The 19,703-nt window shown below is 41.1% G+C and overlaps 1 protein-coding gene across 25 annotated transcripts in view; it reads right to left on the reverse strand.

Annotated features, from left to right (window-relative positions):
- The window catches only part of LRCH3 (leucine rich repeats and calponin homology domain containing 3), a 118,623-nt gene that overhangs the window by 77,904 nt on the left and 21,016 nt on the right, over positions 1–19,703 (reverse strand). For all 25 annotated transcript variants that reach the window (XR_013413449.1, XR_013413448.1, XM_077991048.1 and 22 more), the window contains exons 2-4: positions 10,427–10,571; positions 7,087–7,213; positions 3,999–4,104 (exon numbers count right to left, since the gene is read on the reverse strand). Coding sequence is in view for 23 of the 25 variants with exons in the window: in XM_077991048.1 (XP_077847174.1) it covers positions 3,999–4,104; positions 7,087–7,213; positions 10,427–10,571 (378 nt within the window). In the remaining 2 variants the exon portion in view is untranslated. The remainder of the gene's footprint in view (positions 1–3,998; positions 4,105–7,086; positions 7,214–10,426; positions 10,572–19,703) is intronic.

Below are 19,703 nucleotides of genomic sequence, written 5' to 3' on the forward strand. Positions count from 1 at the left end.
AGCAAAACAGGGAGTAAACTGAGGACGATCCAGTCTAGGAATCAGAGTATTTAACACAGAAGAAAGCAAGCTGGGCAGCAGGCCGGGCACAGTGGCTCACGCCTGTAATCCCAGCACTTTGGGAGGCCGAGGCGGGTGAATCACAAGGTCAGGAGTTCAAGACTAGCCTGGCCAAGATGCTGAAACCCTGTCTCCACTAAAAATACAAAAGTTAGCCAGGCGTGGTGGCGGGCACCTGTAATCCCAGCTACTCAGGAGGCTAAGGCAGAGAGTCGCTTGAACCTGGGAGGCGGAAGTTACAGTGAGCCGAGATCGTGTCACTGCACTCCAGCCTGGGTGACAGAGCGAGACTCCGTCTCAAAGAAAAGAAAAAAAAGCTGGGCAGCAATACTAGAGAACAGCCAGTCCGTATCAGAAGAGGAAAAAAGGGCTCAGTGAGGCAGAAGTGCACGGAAAAAAGGGATAGAGAATCTCACTGGTTTGACAAGGAAGACTGTTGGAAAAAGAGGGCGGAATTAGCAATACACACACACAAAAATAAGCATATAAAAAGATAAGAAACTATTACCTCTAAAAAAAAAAAACATGTACAAGAAAAGAAATAAAATCAGAGTACATCACTTGAATTGGCAGGGAACAATGTTTACATAATTATAGTAATGTGAACACTGAATAACATTTAATCCAAAGTTGTGCTAAAACTACACTGGGAAGATGGGAGGAAGGCAGTAAAGGCACGGTATGTGATAGTGTAAGGAAACTAAATCCTCATCTATCACAATAGGAAGCTGACATAAGTGTCAAAGTTGCCCAAACCAGCAATAGCTATAAAAATGTATCAATTAGAAATATGTCAGCAGTCTGGACACTGTGGCTCATGCCTGTAATCAGCACTTTGGGAGGCTGAGGTAGGAGGACTGCTTGAGCCCAGGAGACCAGCCAGGGCAACATGGTGAGACCCTTGTCTCTACAAAACAATACAAAAACTTCTGGGTGTGATGGCACATGTCTGCGGTCCCAGCTACTTGGAAGGCTCAGATGGGAGGATGGCTTCAGCCCAGGGAGTTCGAGGCTACAGTGAGCTACGATCACGCCATGCACTCCAGCCTGGGCAACAGAGTGAGACCCTATCTCAAAAAAAAAAAAAAAAAGAGTCAAAGGAGTTTAATGAAGATACATACTTTTGGACATTGAAATTGGTGTGCTGGGAAGTTTGAGGCAGGGGAACGATACTATTTAAGATTACAGGCGGTGGCTCACGCCTGTAATCCCAGCACTTTGGGAGGCGGAGGCACGCGGATCATGAGGTCAGGAGATCAAGACTATCCTGGGCAACATGGCGAAACCCTGTCTCTATTAAAAATACAAAAGTTAGCTGGGCGTGGTGGCATGTGCCTGTAATCCCAGCTACTCCAGAGGCTGAGGCAGGAGAATCACTTGAACCCGGGAGGCAGAAGTTGCAGTGAGCCAAGATGGTGCCACTGCACTCCAGCCTAGGTGACAAAGTGAGACTCTGTCTCAAAAAAAAAAAAAAAAGACTCAATATTCTTAAATATTTTTTGAATGATGTAATGTATTATTTGGTAAAAGTTAAAATTAACTTTATATCAAAATGGCAACATAACAAAAGATAAATGATATCTACCAAATTGCAATGTTAGAAATTAAACTTCCACACGAATGAATGTAGCTGTTGGAATAAAGCTTCACCTGCCAACTCAGTTCAACTATATGTGCTGAGATTATAAAATAAACTGTTAAAAAAATTGAAACTATTTGTGTGATAAACCATTTTGTCAGCAGTCTACAATCAAAATAAGATACAGAAATAAATTAGCTGATAAAACTATTAAGCTTCCATTGTCATCTGAAATTCTCAATTTTCATTTTGATTGAAACCCCAATATTTTCATTAATTGATTTCACACTAAATAATTATTATTATAGGAGTAAGTATTTGAAGACCAATCATAGTAGGTGAGTCCTGAGTACAGAGGTAACCCTAGAGAGAAATTTGGGGTTATAAGGTCCTAGAGGTCATGATTTTGGTTTTGCTAACCTTCATTTACATTCCTGAGTTGGTAGCAAACAGACCCAGGAGAAAATAAGGCCCTGAGGATAAAAGGTGGGAAGGTTCCTGGACAAGCCGAGTGAGATGAAAGACATGCGAGATTTTGGTTGCAGTAAAGTATATAAAAGTGACTGAAAAGGTCACGTTCTTACACATTTACTTGGAATCCAAAATGTCAAAGCTCCACTAGTACTTTAGAACTAAATATTATGCTGGATCAAATTGGTATAAATATTTGAATTCTACAGGGAAAGTGAAAACATCATTAGTTAATTCAACATGTATTGTGGCCAGGCGCAGTGGCTCACACCTGTAATCCCAGCACTCTGAGAGACTGAGGCAAGTGGATCTCCTGACCCCAGGAGTTTGAGACCAGCCCGGGCACAATGGCAAAACCTGTCACTGCTAAAAATACAAAAATTAGCTGGGCATGGTGGCGAGTGCCCGCAGCCTAAGCTACCTGGGAGGCTGAGGTGAGACGATCACCTAAACCTGGGAAGTCGAGGCTGCACGAGCCACGTTCATGCCACTGCACTCTAGCCTGGGTATTGGGAGTGAGACCCTGTCTCAAAACAAACAAATTATTAATTGTACACTGTAGTCATATTTTGTCAAAGAACCTAGAAAATCACTGTCATGAAAACACCTTGAGAAGACTCACTGGTATTTTACAATAAATTTCTGTATACGATTCAAATTAATCTAGAGAACAGTGCAGGGGAAAGTAAACGAGAGCACAGCAGAGACAAGACTTGCGATGAGCTGATGACTCCTACTGCTGGGTGATGAGCAGAAACATGTAGAAGAAATATATATTCTGGATCTCATAAAATAACAGCTCTCATTTTCATCTTCCTTTCTAGCACTGTGTTTATTAATTTGTGAAAGATTGATAAATTAGACTTATGTTTAATCATTTTTATCATTCAAACATGTATTTGAATGACATGGCTTGTAGTCAGCCTAAGTAAGATAACCTGCCTCTCAGCGCAGTCTCACCCCATTTACCATTCACTCTACACATCACCTCTACATGGTTCATCAGCCTCTGTTTGAACATCTCCAGGGACGGGTAAAGTTCAGTTCAGGTCAGAGTCCATTTTTAAGTGAGTGCTAACTGCGGGAATGTTTTTCATTATACTACATACTATCTCCTTATCCAAACATGTTACATTTCCCCCAAACAGTCATGCTTACTGAAATTTCCAGTGACCCTACCCTGAGTTATTGATTACATTGGTTGACAATATCTAAAAATAAAATCAAAGGTCAAGAGTTATCAAACCTTTTCATTGAAGAGGCTTTTAAAATCCACAGTGGAACAGATAACACTATTAAATAAACCATTAGATTTCAAACACTGGAGGTAACACACTGTCTCACACACACACACACACACACACACTCACTCACTCTCTCTCCCCCTTTTTTTTTTTTTTTTTTGAGACGGAGTCTCGCTCTGTCGCCCAGGCTGGAGTGCAGTGGCCGGATCTCAGCTCACTGCAAGCTCCGCCTCCCGGGTTCACGCCATTCTCCTGCCTCAGCCTCCCGTCTCCCCTTTTTTTAAACAGGGTCTCTTTCTGGTGCTCAGGCTAGAGAGCAGTGACGCCACCATAGCTCACCACAGCCTTGGCCTCCTGGGCTCAGGGACTCCTCCCACCTCAGCTTCCTGAGTAGCTGGGACTACAAGAGTATGCCAGCCCATGGGGCTAATTTGTTAATTTTTTGTAGAGACAGACTCTCTGTGTTGCCCAGGCTGGTCTGGAATTCCTGGGTTCAAGCAATCTTCCCTCCTCTGCCTCTGAAAGTGTTGAGATTACAGGCATGAGTCACAGCGCCCAGCCTGGATATAACCCTTATACATTTTTGTCTTGATTAGTCTGAGAGAGCTTAAAATAATAATAATAATCATTTCATAGTTTCTTACCTTCAGGCAAATGTACTAGGTGATTTCTTCTTACATTAAGGTCTCTCAAGGCCTCCAGGTTACCAATTTGGGAAGGTATAGTTTGAATTTCATTGCAGCTCACATCCTATTTTGAAAAGATACAAAATAAAGATTGTCCTAACATTACAACTTGTCTGCTTTAAACTGTCTATAAAATTAGGTATGTTTGGGAGACCTTCTGGTATCTTAATAGCTTAATTCAACAGTTCTGACAAGTGACTACCTACAGGCTCCAAGATTAATAAATTCAGAATACCGTAAATCTGAGGTTAGCCAAGGTAATTTGCAAACACATCGTTATGTGAACAGAGGGACGCTGCCACATTAACACTTAAAACTGTGCAATACGACTGAAAGAAATCACACATTTACTATTCAGAAAAGGCCGCCTGCTGCCGAGTGTGGTGCTCACGCCTACTCCCAGCACCTTGGGAAGCTGAGGCGGGTGGATCGCATGAGCCCAGGAGTTTCAGACCAGCCTGGGCAACAGGGTAAGGACTCACCTCTATTTTCTTTTTTTAAAAAAGAAAGAAGAATAAAAAAAGACCACTTGCTAAATTTTTCAATGAGCTTCAAACGTTTTTTAATATTCTTAAAATATGCTTAGAGAAAAGACTAGTTTTACTTTTCCTACCAATTAATAATTGAAGTAGAATCAGAAGCTAGACTTTTTTTTTTTTTTTGAGATGGAGTCTCGCTCTGCCGCCCAGGCTGGAGGTGCAGTGGCTTGATCTCGGCTCACTGCAAGCTCTGCCTCTTGGGTTCCAGCAACTCTCCTGCCTCAGCCTCCCAAGTAGCTGGGATTACAGGCACCCACCACCATGCCCGGCTAATTTTTAAAATTTTAGTAGAGATGGGGTTTCACCATGTTGACCAGGCTGGTCTGAAACTCCTGACGTCAGGTGATCCACGTGCCTCGGCCTCCCAAAGTGCTATGATTACAGGCAAGAGCCACTGTGCCTGGCCAGAAGCTAGACTTCTTAGTCCAATGCTCTAGGCATTAAAAGGGTTCTAAAAGAAGTTGAAAGGATATAGGTTCAAATCCTAGCTAGAAAAAAAAAAAAGTTGAAGGGATATAAAAATTGAGATTGAGCCAAAAGGTAACAGCAATATATAATCTCTCAGAAAATATGTATGTAGAAAACAGCAGTTTGCTTTCACTTACTGAAGAGGAAAAAAATAGTGAGCCAACAAGGATGTTGCTGAAAGACCATCAGATGGGAATGGAGAGCTTTAGGGACACTCATTCATGAATTTTTTCTTGTTTTTGAGACGGAGTCTCACTCTGTCGCCCAGGCTGGGTGGTGTGATCTCAGCTCACTGCAACTCTGCCTCCCGGGTCCAAGCGATCCTCCTGCCTCAGCCTCCCAAGTTGCTGGGATAACAGGTGCCACCATGCCTGGCTAATTTTTGTATTTTTAGTATAGATGGGGTTTCACCATGTTGACCAGGCTGGTCTTGAACTCCTGACCTGAGGTGATTTGCCTGCCTCGGCCTCCCAAAGTGCTGAGATTACACGCGTGAGCCACTGCGCCCGGCCAGGACACTAATTCTTATTCTGTCACAAGTTCCTTATATGACTGAGGATATCAATTAACCTCTTTTGTAGAAAACTAAAAGCTTCTGTAACACATCTCTATCTTTTAAGTATTTAGGACTGAAAAAGTAGAAACAAAATGTTTAAATGATTTGAAAATAAGAATTTGAATTAGAGTATAGTTTACTTCTAGTTCATGTTTTTAACCCAAGTTCTGAAGAGATGCTGATAAACATACATTCTGATCTTTATGTCCTAGGTCTAACTGGCTCCAAAAATAGTGGTCTAGAATGTAGACTCTAGTTTTAATATATTTGTGGATTTTCACAAGTAACCTCTTATATTCACAATCTAACTGAAAAAAGTGATTCACCTATATTACATACGTATTAATTTATGATAACCATCTTCCATCTTTGTTAATAAACCTACATGAAAACATACCCCTAATCCTAATGGATGTAATTGTATTTGACCACTTCAGAATGACTTAAGGTAGTCTGGTTTCAAATACTACTTCTGTTATATAACCTTAGGCAAATTATTTAACCAAAATTTTGAGTGCTAGCTTCCTCAGTTATAAAATGAAAATAATTTTAGTAATCAATTCATTATCATGGTGATTAAATGAGAAAATTGTTATTCCCATGCTCAGAAGGTAAATACTCAAGAAGTGATTAGGTGAAGGAGTTCAATTAAGTGTCTTAGAAAATACACGGCAATAGGGCCGGGCATGGTGGCTCACGCCTGTAATCCCAGCACTTTGGGAGGCCGAGGCGGGCGGATCACAAGGTCAGGAGATTGAGACCATCCTGGCTACCACGGTGAAACCCTGTCTCTACTAAAAATACAAAAAATTAGCCAGGGGTGGTGGCGGGCGCCTCTAGTCCCAGCTACTCGGGAGGCTGAGGCAGGAGAATCCCTTGAACCCAGGAGGCGGAGCCAAGATCCCAATGAGCCAAGATTGCGCCACTGCACTCCAGCCTGGGCCACAGAGTGAGACTCCGTCTCCAAAAAAACAAAACAAAAACACATAGCAATGAAGTATATTTTAGTTTATAAAGTGGGAGATAAGTTCTAAAGATATAATGTAAGGCAAAAAATAAACCTAACCTTTGTAGTGCCATTCCCCTATAGGAGCTAATAAAAAATCAGAATATTGATGATACAAATACATTTATTTTGAAAAATTCAATTATATTAACATATCTCAAAAATTTAATGACACAGAAATCATCTAATATTGGTTAGAACATAATTCTAATGCCTTTTTCCCATCTGTGTGGGCTGATTAGGCTTGTACTTTCAGTTCTTAGTTCTGTGTGCCAACCACTTGAGTACTGAGAATTCAGTACATGACTCATTACCAACACTGGAAAATAAGTCAAAAACGTATCTCAATAATAAATCTTGGCCACATAAGAGACTATGGTACGACTTTGTAGACATCTCTCTCTCCAAGGTTTCATACACACACGCACACACACACACACACACACACACACTGGACAATCAAAAATATTAACTTACAAGTTCCATCAAATGTCTGAGGTGTCCAATTTCTTCTGGAAGTGACACCAATTTATTATTACTAGCAATTAAGACTTTCAACGGCAAATTACACAAGTGTACCGGCAATGTTGACAGTTGGTTCCGACTAAATGGATAAGCAGAAAGAAGAATCAGAGTCCACCAGTGAAGAAAAATTTCCCCTCTTTCTCACTCTATACTCAGTAAAATAACAAATATGAGTCCTGCAAGAAACAAACAGGGAACTGGAGTTCTAGCCTTCGTTTTACTGGTGGTCGCTTTATGGTTACAGGCACAGTGTTGAACTTAATCTGCATCTCACAGAGATTTCTCATCTGTAAACTGAAGATCTTCGTATCTCCCCACCTATCTTACAGGGCTCCTGCACAAGAAAACTCCTTGGTGAACAATGAAGTACTACATAAACATAAACATAGTACTGTTTTATTACAGTAAAATTTATGCAGGAACATATTTTTTAAAAGGTGGATAATACCATCCTCCTTCCTTCTGAAGATTTCTTTCTTTCTTTTTTTTTTTTTTTTTTTGAGACAGAGTCTCGCTCTGTCGCCCAGGCTGGAGTGCAGTGGCGCGATCTCGGCTCACTGCAACCTCCGCCTCCCGGGTTCCCGCCATTCTCCTGCCTCAGCCTCCCGAGTAGCTGGGACTATAGGCGCCGCCACCTCGCCCGGCTAACTTTTTTTGTATTTTTACTAGAGACGGGGTTTCACCGTGTTAGTCAGGATGGTCTCGATCTCCTGACCTCATGATCCACCCGTCTTGGCCTCCCAAAGTGCTGGGATTACAGGCATGAGCCACCGCCCAGCCTGAAGAAGACTTCTAAATAAAACTTGTAATCTGTTTCCCTCATCATTACAATATTATAATCAAATGCACATAAATGGTGAAAATATGGCAGTAAGTTGTGATTTCATAGATCATACCAAGTTACAGGTAAAGAATTTTTATACAAAAACATGCAAACCAGAACTAAAAGTACAATAATAAAACACATCTATCGGCCGGACGCAGTGGCTCACGCCTGTAATCCCAGCACTTTGGGAAGCCAAGGCAGGTGGATCACCTGAGGTCGGGAGTTCGAGACCAGCCTGGCCAACATGGCAAAATGCTGTCTCTACTAAAAATACAAAATTAGCCGGGCGTGGGGGCTCACGTCTGTAATCCCAGCACTTTGGGAGGCCAAGGCAGGTGGATCACCTGAGGTTGGGAGTTTAAGACCAGCCTGGCCAACATGGTGAAACCCTCTCTCTACTAAAAATACAAAATTAGCCGGGTGTGGTGGCGGGCACCTGTAATCCCAGCTACTCAAGAGGCTGAGGCAGGAGAATGGCTTGAACCCGGGAGATGGAAATTGTGGTGAGCCAAGATCGCACCACTGCACTCCAGCCTGGGCAACAAGAGCAAATCCCTATCTCAAAACAAAAAGAAAAAACAAAAATACAAAAAAAAACCCACATCTATCAAGATTAAAATAAAGTAGATTTTTACGTATGTAAATTCAACCTCATTCCTTAGGACCAATTGCCTCCCCATTTGTAAGATCTTTTACTGAGATCATAAGCCTTTAACACCTTTTTTTTTTTTTTTTTTTTTTTTTTGAGACGGAGTCTCGCTCTGTCACCCAGGCTGGAGTGCAGTGGCCGGATCTCAGCTCACTGCAAGCTCCGCCTCCCGGGTTTACGCCATTCTCCTGCCTCAGCCTCCCAAGTAGCTGGGACTATAGGCACCCGCCACCACACCTGGCTGGTTTTTTTTTTTTTTTTTTGTATTTTTTAGTAGAGACGGGGTTTCACCAAGTTTCACCAGGATGGTCTCGATCTCCTGACCTCGTGATCCGCCCGTCTCGGCCTCCCAAAGTGCTGGGATTACAGACTTGAGCCACCGCGCCCGGCCAAGCCTTTAACACTTTTTAATCCAGTAACAATTCCACTCCCAGACATCTATCTTATGGAAAGAGAAAAGTAAACATTTACATACAAAATTCTCTGCTAATATTATTTTTATCATGGTAAAAAACTGGAAGAAACTAAAGATCCCAGAGGAAAATGTATTTTCAACAGTATATAAACTGTACAATAATTACATACAAAAATAGTTTTAAATAATGTTTCATAAGGGGAAAACTCATTTAAAAATTTGACTAAAAACCTGGAAAGGCCGGGCACGGTGGCTCAAGCCTGTAATCCCAGCACCTCGGGAGGCCGAGACAGGTGGATCACGAGGTCAGGAGATCGAGACCATCCTGGCTAACACGGTGAAACCCCGTCTCTACTAAAAAATACAAAAAACTAGCTGGGCGAGGTGGCGGGCGCCTGTAGTTCCAGCTACTCAGGAGGCTGAGGCAGGAGCATGGCGTGAACCCGGGAGGCGGAGCTTGCAGTGAGCTGAGATCCGGCCACTGCACTCCAGCCTGGGCGACAGAGCGAGACTCTGTCTCAAAAAAAAAAAAAAAAAAAAAAAAAACCTGGAAAAACAGAAGGAAAAGATCACTTATAAAATTCAAATACATTTTGATGAATTTCCTTTATATTTTTCCACATTTGCACATTATCTTCAATGAACATTTGCAAATATTTGTTGTCAAATAAAACAACAAAAGAGTCATTTTAAGATGTGAAAGTGGAGTAGACTAGTTTAATAAATGCATTCATACATTCAGAACTTAACATGCAAAAATACATGGTCACAAGAAACAAAGTAATTTCAGATCTATTATTCTTATTTAATGAAGCTAATTAGAAAATGTAATTGGAGAAGCACTGCTACAAGACTGCTACAAGCAAGCTCATTTGGCAAATGGCTAGTAAGGTTTGTTAATTACAGGCATTCCCAACTAACAACAGCTGACTTACAATTTTTCGGCTTCATGATGGTGGGAAAGCAATACATTCAGTAGAAACCATACTTTATTACACTATCTAGTAAATTGTATGAGCTATTCAATACTTTATTATAAAATAGGCCTCGTGTTAGATGATTTTGCCCAACTGTAGCCTACTGTAAGTGTTTTGAGCACATTTAAAGTAGGCTAGGCTAGGCTATAACGTTTGATGGATTACGTGGGAAATGCATTTTCAACTTAGACGGGTTTACTGCGATGTAACCCCACTGTAAGTCAGGGAGCATCTGTACTGCAAAGCCAAAGACAAACCGAGAAACTGGAGGGACATGGAAATACTGTTAATGTATCCAAGAAACATACAGAAACTGCTGACACGAAGAGATAGCATGTATAGAGGTAAATGTTTTAGGGAAAGAGAGGGGAAAACTGAAAAGACCACATAAAACCAAAAATTTAAAATAGAAAACAACATCTTACCTAATATTTAAAAACGTTAGAGCTTGTAGGTTTAAAATTGCCTCTGGAATATACCGAATACAATTTTGGTACAAGTTGAGATTTTCCAGAGAAACAAAGTGACATGCTTCTATAGGAATTTCTGAAAGGCGATTTCGTGACAGGTCTAAAAGAAAAATTAAATTAGGTTTAAAATCAGTCCTTGGAACTTATTTTATTGAAATGTTTTGATTTTCCACATAAACTAAAAAATGAAACTATTATTCTTTAAAAGTAACACAACCTCTAAGGCATATATCTGCTTACAAATTATATCAAAGATCGTATCAATCAGTTCCAAATATCCTAAAACAAATAGATCTCTAAAATCCACCTTCCAAAAGGCACAGAAAATATGCTGAGGTTTTTGAAAAGCAAAACAAAAAATACTGTCCCTTTATTTACCAAAGATGATCAAGGTCAGGTCAAAAGGACTCAGGAAGCATCTTTGCTCCCAACGGCCAAAGATGAAGCAATCTGAGCTTTGACAAAGATGACTGCAATAGACTGAAATTCATCACATATATTGAACTACATGAGTTTATGGCACACACCTGAAAAAGATGACAGAGAACTAATACAGTATCTTGTAAACTGGTGATATGGTTTGGCTGTGTCCCCATCCAAGTCTCCACTTGAATTGTATTCCCCAGAATTCGCACATGCAGTGGGAGGGACTCAGTGGAGCAGTAACTGAATCATGGAGGTCGGTTTCTCCCGTGTTATTCTCATGATAGTGAGTAAGTCTCACGAGATCTTATGGGTTTATCAGGGATTTCCACTTTTGCTCCCTCCTCATTTTCTCTTGCCACTGCCGTGTAAGTACCTTTCACCTCCCGCCATGATTCTGAGGCCTCCCAGCCATGTGGAACTGTAAGTCCAATTAAACCTCCTTTTGTTCCCAGTTTCAGGTATGTCTTTATCAGCAGCATGAAAACAAACTAATACAACTGAAGGAAAAATCAAACATTTGAGGAAATTAACAGAAAAAAAATCAAACATTTATCCTGCCTTCCCTATATAAAGGTATCATTGAGTAAACAATAGATGAATGGGAGCATCTCACTATAAAAGTATTCTAGCTATGAATAAAAAAGAATGATAGAATATCACAATTGTGAAACCCCTATGAATTAATGGATCTAGAATTAAACATCAACGGCTGTTATCTTTACAAAAGACAATCAGAAATTACATGCCTCAGGCCAGGTGCGGTGGCTCATGCCTGGAATCCCAGCACTTTGGGAGGCCAAGGCAGGTGGATTACTTGAGGTCAGGAATTTGAGACCAGCCTGCCCAACATGGTGAAACCCCATCTCTACTAAAAACACAAAAATTAGCTGGGCATGGTGGCACACACCTGTAATCCCAGCTACTTGGGAAGCTGAGGCAGGAGAATCACTTGAACCTGGGAGGCAGAGGTTGCAGTGAGCAGAGATAGAGCCACCACACTCCAGCCTGGGCAACAGAGCGAGCTTCTATCTCAAAAAAGAAAAAAAAAAGAAAGAAAGAAATTATACGCCTCCCATTAGAAGAACAGAACATTACCTGTGGTCTTGCCAAAGGAACAGAACCTGAGTCTGATTAAGCATCTGGATCAGCTACAAACTTTCAGAAAATGCAGAGGACAAAGGAATATGACAAACCATCTCTCTATCGATACCCACTCTGATTTAATTAATTACTGTGAGATTCATTTGCTTACCACGTTTTCTCTTTTTTTAAAATCATAAAGTCACTGTTGGGAATGACTACAGTCAATGATCATTTATTGTACATTTTGAAATAACTCAAAGAGTATGATTGGAGTGTAACACAGCATCAATGCTTGGGTGATGGATACCCCGTTTACCCTGATGTGATTATTCCACATTGTACGGCTCTATCAGAGTATCTCACAGACATCAATGCTTGGGGTGATGGATACCCCGTTTAACCTGATGTGACTATTCCACATTGTATGGCTCTATCAGAGTATCTCACAGACATCAATGCTTGGGGTGATGGATACCCCGTTTACCCTGATGTGACTTCCACATTGTATGGCTCTATCAGAGTATCTCACAGACCCCATAAATATATGCAGCCATGATGCACTCACAGAAATTTTAAGAACTACAGTAAGATACCACTTCATACCCATTCAGACAACTATTATTAAAAAAGGAAAAAAACAACAGGTGTTGGTAAGAATGTGGAGAAATCAGAACCTTTGTGCTTTGCTAGCTGGAAAGTAAAATGGTACAGCCACTGTGGAAAAGAATATGGCAGTTCCTCAAAAAATTAAACATAGAATTATATTTATGATCCATATAATCCAACAATTCTACTTCTGGGTATATAATGAAAAGAACTGGTTGGGTGCGGTGGCTTGCGCCTGTAATCCCAGCACTTTGACAGGCCGAGGTGTGTGGATCACTTGAGGTCAGGAGTGTGAGACTAGCCTGGCCAACATGGCAAAACCCTGTCTCCACAAAAGACACAAAAATTAGCCAGGCATGGTGGCCATGTGCCTGTAATCTCAGCTACTTGGGAGTCTGACACAGGAGAATCACTTGAACCCAGGAGTCTGTTTGAAGGCTTCTCAGAAAACTAAAAACAGAGCTAACATATGATCCAGCTTGGTTGTAGTGAGCCGAGATGGCACCTACACTCCAGCTTGGGCGACTGGGCGACAGAGCAAGACTCTACCTCAAAAAAAAAAAAAAAAAAAGAACTGAAAGCAGGGACTTGAACAGATATTTGTAGGCCGATATTTACATCAGCATTATTCACAACTGTCAAAAGGCGGAAACAAAACAAATGTCTACCAAGGGGTGAACAGATATTTCCATAAATGTGTTATACTCACACAATGGAATATTATTCTGCATTCAAAAAGGAATAAAATTCTTTGACATGCTACAACATGAAGTTTGCAAACATTATGGTAAGTGAAATATGCCAGACATCAAAGGACAAATATGATTCCATTTATATGAAGTCCCTAGAACAGCCCAATTCATAAAGACATAAAGCAGAATGATTACCAGGAAGTAATGAAGAGTGAGTGTTTAATGCATACAGAGTTGCAGTCTGGGATAATGAAAAAGTTCTAGAAGTGGATTTAGTTGGTGATAGCCGCACAACAGTATGAAGGCTCTTAATACCACTGAACAGATGCTTAAAAATGGGTAAAATGGCATATTTTACCACAATTTAAAAAATCAAATATGTAGTATTCAAAGTAGAAAAGAAATGTAATCTGCCTCTTCTTAGTGACATGTACCTTAAAAATCTCTAAAATTATGGATTTTTCTAATAACCATATCTTATGTCTCAGCAATAAAATGAAGAATACAGAAATTACAGAAACAAAATTCCAAAGTATTCCTGAACTTCAAATCTCAAAAATTAGTCTCACAACTGTGTAACGGAGACTGGCAGTTAGTAACTTCTTTCCTTCTTAACCCCATTTCTCTCTGCCAGGGAGAAAAATGCTTAATATTTCATTCTATTTGGCTATGTAATTATGACATTAGGACTTATTTCTTTAAATCTCAGTAACTAAGCCAGGAAAACCACAGTTCACTTCAGTCCAAACACAAATTAATGTTTTCAACAGTATGGCATTTATTAAGAAATGCTAGCAGTCAAAAGTCTTATGTTCTTCTAGTAACTCCTTCAGGCAATCCCACAAAGTGACGTCATCTTTACCCAATCAGCCCATTATGCAAAACCCACATATACAGTACGCTCATTTTCTATGAGAACAGACACTACTATGAGCCCATTACGCAAAACCCACATGTACAGGACAATCATTTTCTGTGAGAACAGACACTACTATGAATGTGAAAATGGCCAGAGATGATGACAAATAATCTGCATAAGAGATTTTCAACACTGAGCAAGGTAAAATTGTAAAGAATAGTATAGGAATAATATCCTTTAACATATACAGAAATGGTAAATGCAAACTACGAAAATTTCTACAATAACACAATCAATATGAAATAAACTAAAAAGTAATTTTCAAAAAGTCAAGTTCCTAAAGATTTATATAAAAGTAATAATTTAAAATACGATTTGATAGCTATTTAACAAATCCCAGTGACACTGTCCGTGGTGCGTCCCACAGACTGAAGAACACAAGCAGCAGCCAGTAACTGAAGACCCTGCGACGAGTCACCAGAGTGTGTCACACTCTTCAGACTTTCTACTCACATTTGTCACATTTAAAAAACACTCTCTGCTTAGGTATTTCCTTTTCGTTTTCAACCACCTTACCATTCCCATGAAAATTTTATTGAGATAATGCAATAAAAATCATTTTAACTATTAATACTAATTATGTAACCCAGGGAGATCACAAAACATAGTTTTTCTAATGCTTTTCATTCAAAAGTCTTATTTCTTTTTACCTGACTTTAGTTTACTTTTAAAAACCGTTAACTTTCATTTTATCAAAATAGTAACTTTAAATGCCAATTAGTGACTTTTCCTATTTTTTCTGTATATTTTACCACAATAATTTAAAAAATTGAATGTGTATACTCAAAGTAGAAAAGAAATGTAATCTGCCTCTTGTTAGTGACATGTACCTTTAAAATCTCTAAAATTATGTAAAATTTTAATTTATAACTAAAAACCCTAGGTAATATAAATAAAACAGATATAAGGTTGAGAGAAGATGGCTAGGGACCTCAGGACTCAAGGAACAACAGCAATGAATTCCCTGGGTTTTCTTTTTGCCACATGTATCCCAGACTTGGAGTTGACCTCTCCAAGTTTAAAAATAAAATAGCCAGGCATGGTAGTTCATGCCTGTAATCCCAGCATTTTGAGAGGCAGAGGCTGGTGAATCACCTGAGGTCAGGAGTTGGAGACCAGCCTGGCCAACATGGTGAAAGCCCCGTTTCTAAAATAAATACAAAAATTAGCTGGGCATGGTGGTGGCCACCTATAATCTCAGCTCCTCAGGAGGCTGAGGTAGGAGAATCCCTTGAATCCAGGAGGCGGAGGTTGCAGTGAGCCGAGATCATGCTGCTGAACTCCAACCTGTGAAACTCCATCTCAAAAAATAAAAATAACAAAATAATAATAAAGCACCAGGAAAGGGTAGCTTAGCAAGACAGAAAACTTTTAGATAATAACTACTCTATTCCACCCAAATATGTCAGAAAAAACTGGAAAAAAACAGGCTTCCCATGCAACCTTTGAGAAGCCTCACCCCTACTCAAAGGTTACGTGGGGAGCCTAAATTTCCATCCTTGCCAGACTGTAATGACTCTTATAATCCCCAAAATGCACAACTGAAAACATTTATAATACTAAGCACCAGGAAGATCTCAAACTGAATAAAAAACAACAAATGCCAACACTAAGATGACAGAGATGCTAGACCATCCTAAGAATGCTTCAGAGAGCAATTACAAACTCTCGTAATAAATGAAAACCAGAAAGTCTCAACAACAACAAAAAAACAGAAGGTCTCAAGAAAGAAGATATGAAGGGGAAACAGACAGAAAACGCTCAATGGATGGCTCCACAGCAGAGTGGAGGGCAGAGAGGAAGGAATCCGGGAGCCGCAAGGCCGAAGAGAAATTACCCAGCCTCAACAACAGAGAGAAAACAGACTGGAAAAAAAAAAAAAAAAAACCTGAACAGAGCAAGGACTATGGGACTGCAACAACAATCTAACACTCATGTCATCAGAATCCTGGAAAAAGAGCAGGAGGTCAGCGCGAACACTTCAGCGTTTCTCAGGGCTGAAAAGTGAGCTGAAGACACAGCTTCCCAAGTCTGGCAAGAGTCATGAACCTATAGATTCAAGAAGCTAAGCAAACCCCAAAGAGGATAAACCCAAAGACATCCACAAGACACATTCTAGTCAAACTTCTGAAAACTGAAGACAGAGAAAAAAAATTTTTTTTTTTTTTCCCCAGACAGGGTCTCCCTCTGTTACCCCAGCTGGAGTGCAGTGGCACCATCACGGCTCACTGCAACCTCTACCTCTCGGGCTCGAGAGATCCTCCCACCTCAGCCTCCTGAGTAGCTGGGACTACAGGCACATGCCACCACTCCTGGATAATTTTTGTATTTTTTGTAGAGAAGAGGTCTCACTATGTTGTCCAGGCTGGTCCTGAACTCCTGGCCTCAAGTGATCCTCCTGCCTTAGCCTCCCAAAGTGCTGGGATAACAGGCATGAGCCACCGTGCCCGGCCAAGAAAAAAAAAATCTTGAAAGCTGTAAGAGAGAAACAATTGAAATGATAGTAGGTTTCATATCAGAAACCATGGAAGCCAGAAAGAAGTGGCACAATATCATCCTTTTTTTTTGAGACAGTCTCACTCTGTCACCCAAATTGGAGTACAATGGCACGATCATGGCTCACTGCTGCTCTGATCTCCTGGGCTCAGGTGATCCTCCCACCTCAGCCTTCCAGGTAGCTGAGACTACAGGCATGTGCCGCCGTGCCCAGCTAATTTTTTGTAGAGATGGGGTTTTGCCATATTGCCTAGGCTGGTCTTGAACTCCTGGGCTCAAGTGATCTGCTCATCTCAGCCTCCCAAAGTGTTGCAATTACACTATGCCTGGCCCAACATCTTTCAAACACTAAAAGAAAAGACTGTCCACCCAGAATTGTATATATATCCAGCAAAATGTCCTTCAGGAATCAAGAGGAGATCAACACATTCTCAGATGAATGAAAACGTAAGAGTCTGTAGCAGCAGATGTAATCTAAAAGAGTGAGTCATGGAAGTTCTCTAAATAGGAAGTGGTGAAAGAAACGAATCTTAAAACACCAAGAAAGGACACAGCGTATTAGTTTGCTAGAGCAGAAAATACCACACAGTGGGCAGCTGAAACAGTACAAATGTATTTCTCACAATTCTGGAGGTTAGAAGTCTGAGATGAAGGTGTGAGCAGGGTTGACTTCTGAGGTCTCTCACTGGCTTGCAGATGCTGTCTTCTGAGTCTTCATATCATCTTTCCTCTCTGTCAGTCTTTGTCCTAATCTCCTCTTATGGGGACATCACTTCCAACTAAATGATGCCATCTTGATTTAATTACCTCTTTAAAAGTACTATCTCCAAACACCATCGCAGGTACTGAGACTTAGGACCTCAATGTATGAATCTGTGGGTAAGGGATGAAATTCAGTACATAACACTAAGCAAAAATATGGGTAAATATAAAAGACTTTCCTTCTCTTGAGTTTTCCAAATTATACTGGAAGCAAAAATTATAAGATTATTTTATGTGATTCTAATATTTAAATATTTATAGAGAAAATATTTAAGACAACAACAGGGAAGGTAAAGGGACGTGAAGGGAGTAAGGTTTCTATACTTCACTCAAACTCATAAAATAACGATACCAATAGACTGACAAGTTAGACATCTCTCATGCAATAGCTAGGGCAACAACTAAGAGAGCTACACAAAGAGGTACGCTCAAAAACACTACAGAGAAACAAAAATGGAATTCTAAAAAACGTTCCAGAAATCCACGGGAAGGCAAGAAAAAGAACACAGAAAGGAAAACAAGGGAAACAACAAACAAAACGGCAGACTTAGGCCCTAACATATCAATAATGATACGAAATATAAATTATCTAAAAGAGCAAATGACCAAAATGCAGAGAGATTAGCAAAGTGGATTTAAAAACATGATGCAGCCAGGCGCGGTGGCTCACGCCTGTAATCCCAGCACTTGGGGAGGCTGAGGCGGGAGGATCACGAGGTCAGGAGATCGAGACCATCTTGGCTAACACGGTGAAACCCCGTCTCTACTAAAAATACAAAAAATTAGCCGGGCGCAGTGGCGGGCACCTGTAATCCCAGCTGCTCGGGAGGCTGAGGCAGGAGAATGGCGTGAACCCGGGAGGCAGAGCTTGCAGTGAGCTGAGATCGCGCCACTGCACTCCAAACTGGGCCACAGAGCCAGACTCTGTCTCAAAAAAAAAAAAAAAAGAAAAAAAAAAAAAAAGATGCAACTCTATGTTATCTACGAGAAACTCACTTCAAGTAGGACATAGGCTGAAAGTAAAAATTAGCACCCAAACAGGAGAGGTCTAATTCCTCGTTAACTCCCAATACCTGCCCCTAAAGCAATCACTTTTAACTCTTTTGTGTGTGGGGGTTTTTTTTGTTTTTTGTTTTGTTTTTGACACAGGGTCCCGCCCTGTCGCCCAAGCTAGAGTGCAGTGGTGCAATCACAGCTCACTGAAATCTGGAACTCCTGGGCTCAAGTGATTCTCTGACCTGAGCCTCCTCAGTAGCTGGGACCACAGGAATGTGGAACCATGCCAGGCTAATTTTTCTTTCAAATCTTTTGTAAAAATGGGGTCTCGGGGGTCGGGTGCAGTGGCTCACACCTGTAATCCCAGCATTTTGGGAGGCCGAGGCGGGCGGATCACCTGAGGTCAGGAGTTCAAGACCAACCTGGCCAATATGGTAAAACTCCGTCTCTACCAAAAAATACAATGAGTAGTGCAAAAGATACACAAGTCACAAACAAGCCACAAAAGATGTACAACTCAAAGATGCAAATGAGTCGATTTCATCTGCAAGGTGCCTCCCATATGTATCACAAAGACCCATCCAAAATGTAGTGGTTATGCCCCTGAAATAGGCTTGCTGCCCTCCATATGCCTGGGCTGAGGGAGAGCCACGCCACCTGTCTGCAGTCCAGCTGGCACTCTGCAGGGCAGTGACTCCAGGACAGCAGGCACACGGTTTCCTGATCCATGGCTCACGGCGTCACTAACTCCACGGCAGGCTTGTCAGCACGCGGCTGTGACATCGGTGTTCTGAACTTGTACAACGTGCCCTAGAGTAGACCTTTTTTCTTTTTTCTTTTCATCATGCAGAACACGCCTTTCCACCTAGAGTCTTGTGTTCCTCAGTTTTAAAAAACTGAAACAAGGCCGGGTGCCGTGGCTCACGCCTGTAAGCCTAGCATTTTGGGAGGCCGAGGCGGACGGATTGCCTGAGCTCAGTTCACACGGTGAAACCCCATCTCTACTAAAATACAAAAAATTAGCTGGGCGTGGGCGGCGGGCACCTGTGGTTCCAGCTAGTTGGGAGGCTGAGGCAGGAGAATCGCTTGAACCCGGGAGGCAGAAGTTGCAGTGAGCCAAGATCACGCCACAGCACTCCAGCCTGGGTGACAGAGCAAGACTCTGTCTCCAAAAAAATAAAAAAGAAAAAAAAGAAAAAGAAAAACTAAACGAATTATTTCCTCCCCCTTCTTTGTATTCTGTTTTCTCAAT

The sequence above is a fragment of the Macaca mulatta genome, chromosome 2 (assembly GCF_049350105.2).
Source record: "Macaca mulatta isolate MMU2019108-1 chromosome 2, T2T-MMU8v2.0, whole genome shotgun sequence".
Lineage (NCBI taxonomy): Eukaryota > Metazoa > Chordata > Mammalia > Primates > Cercopithecidae > Macaca > Macaca mulatta.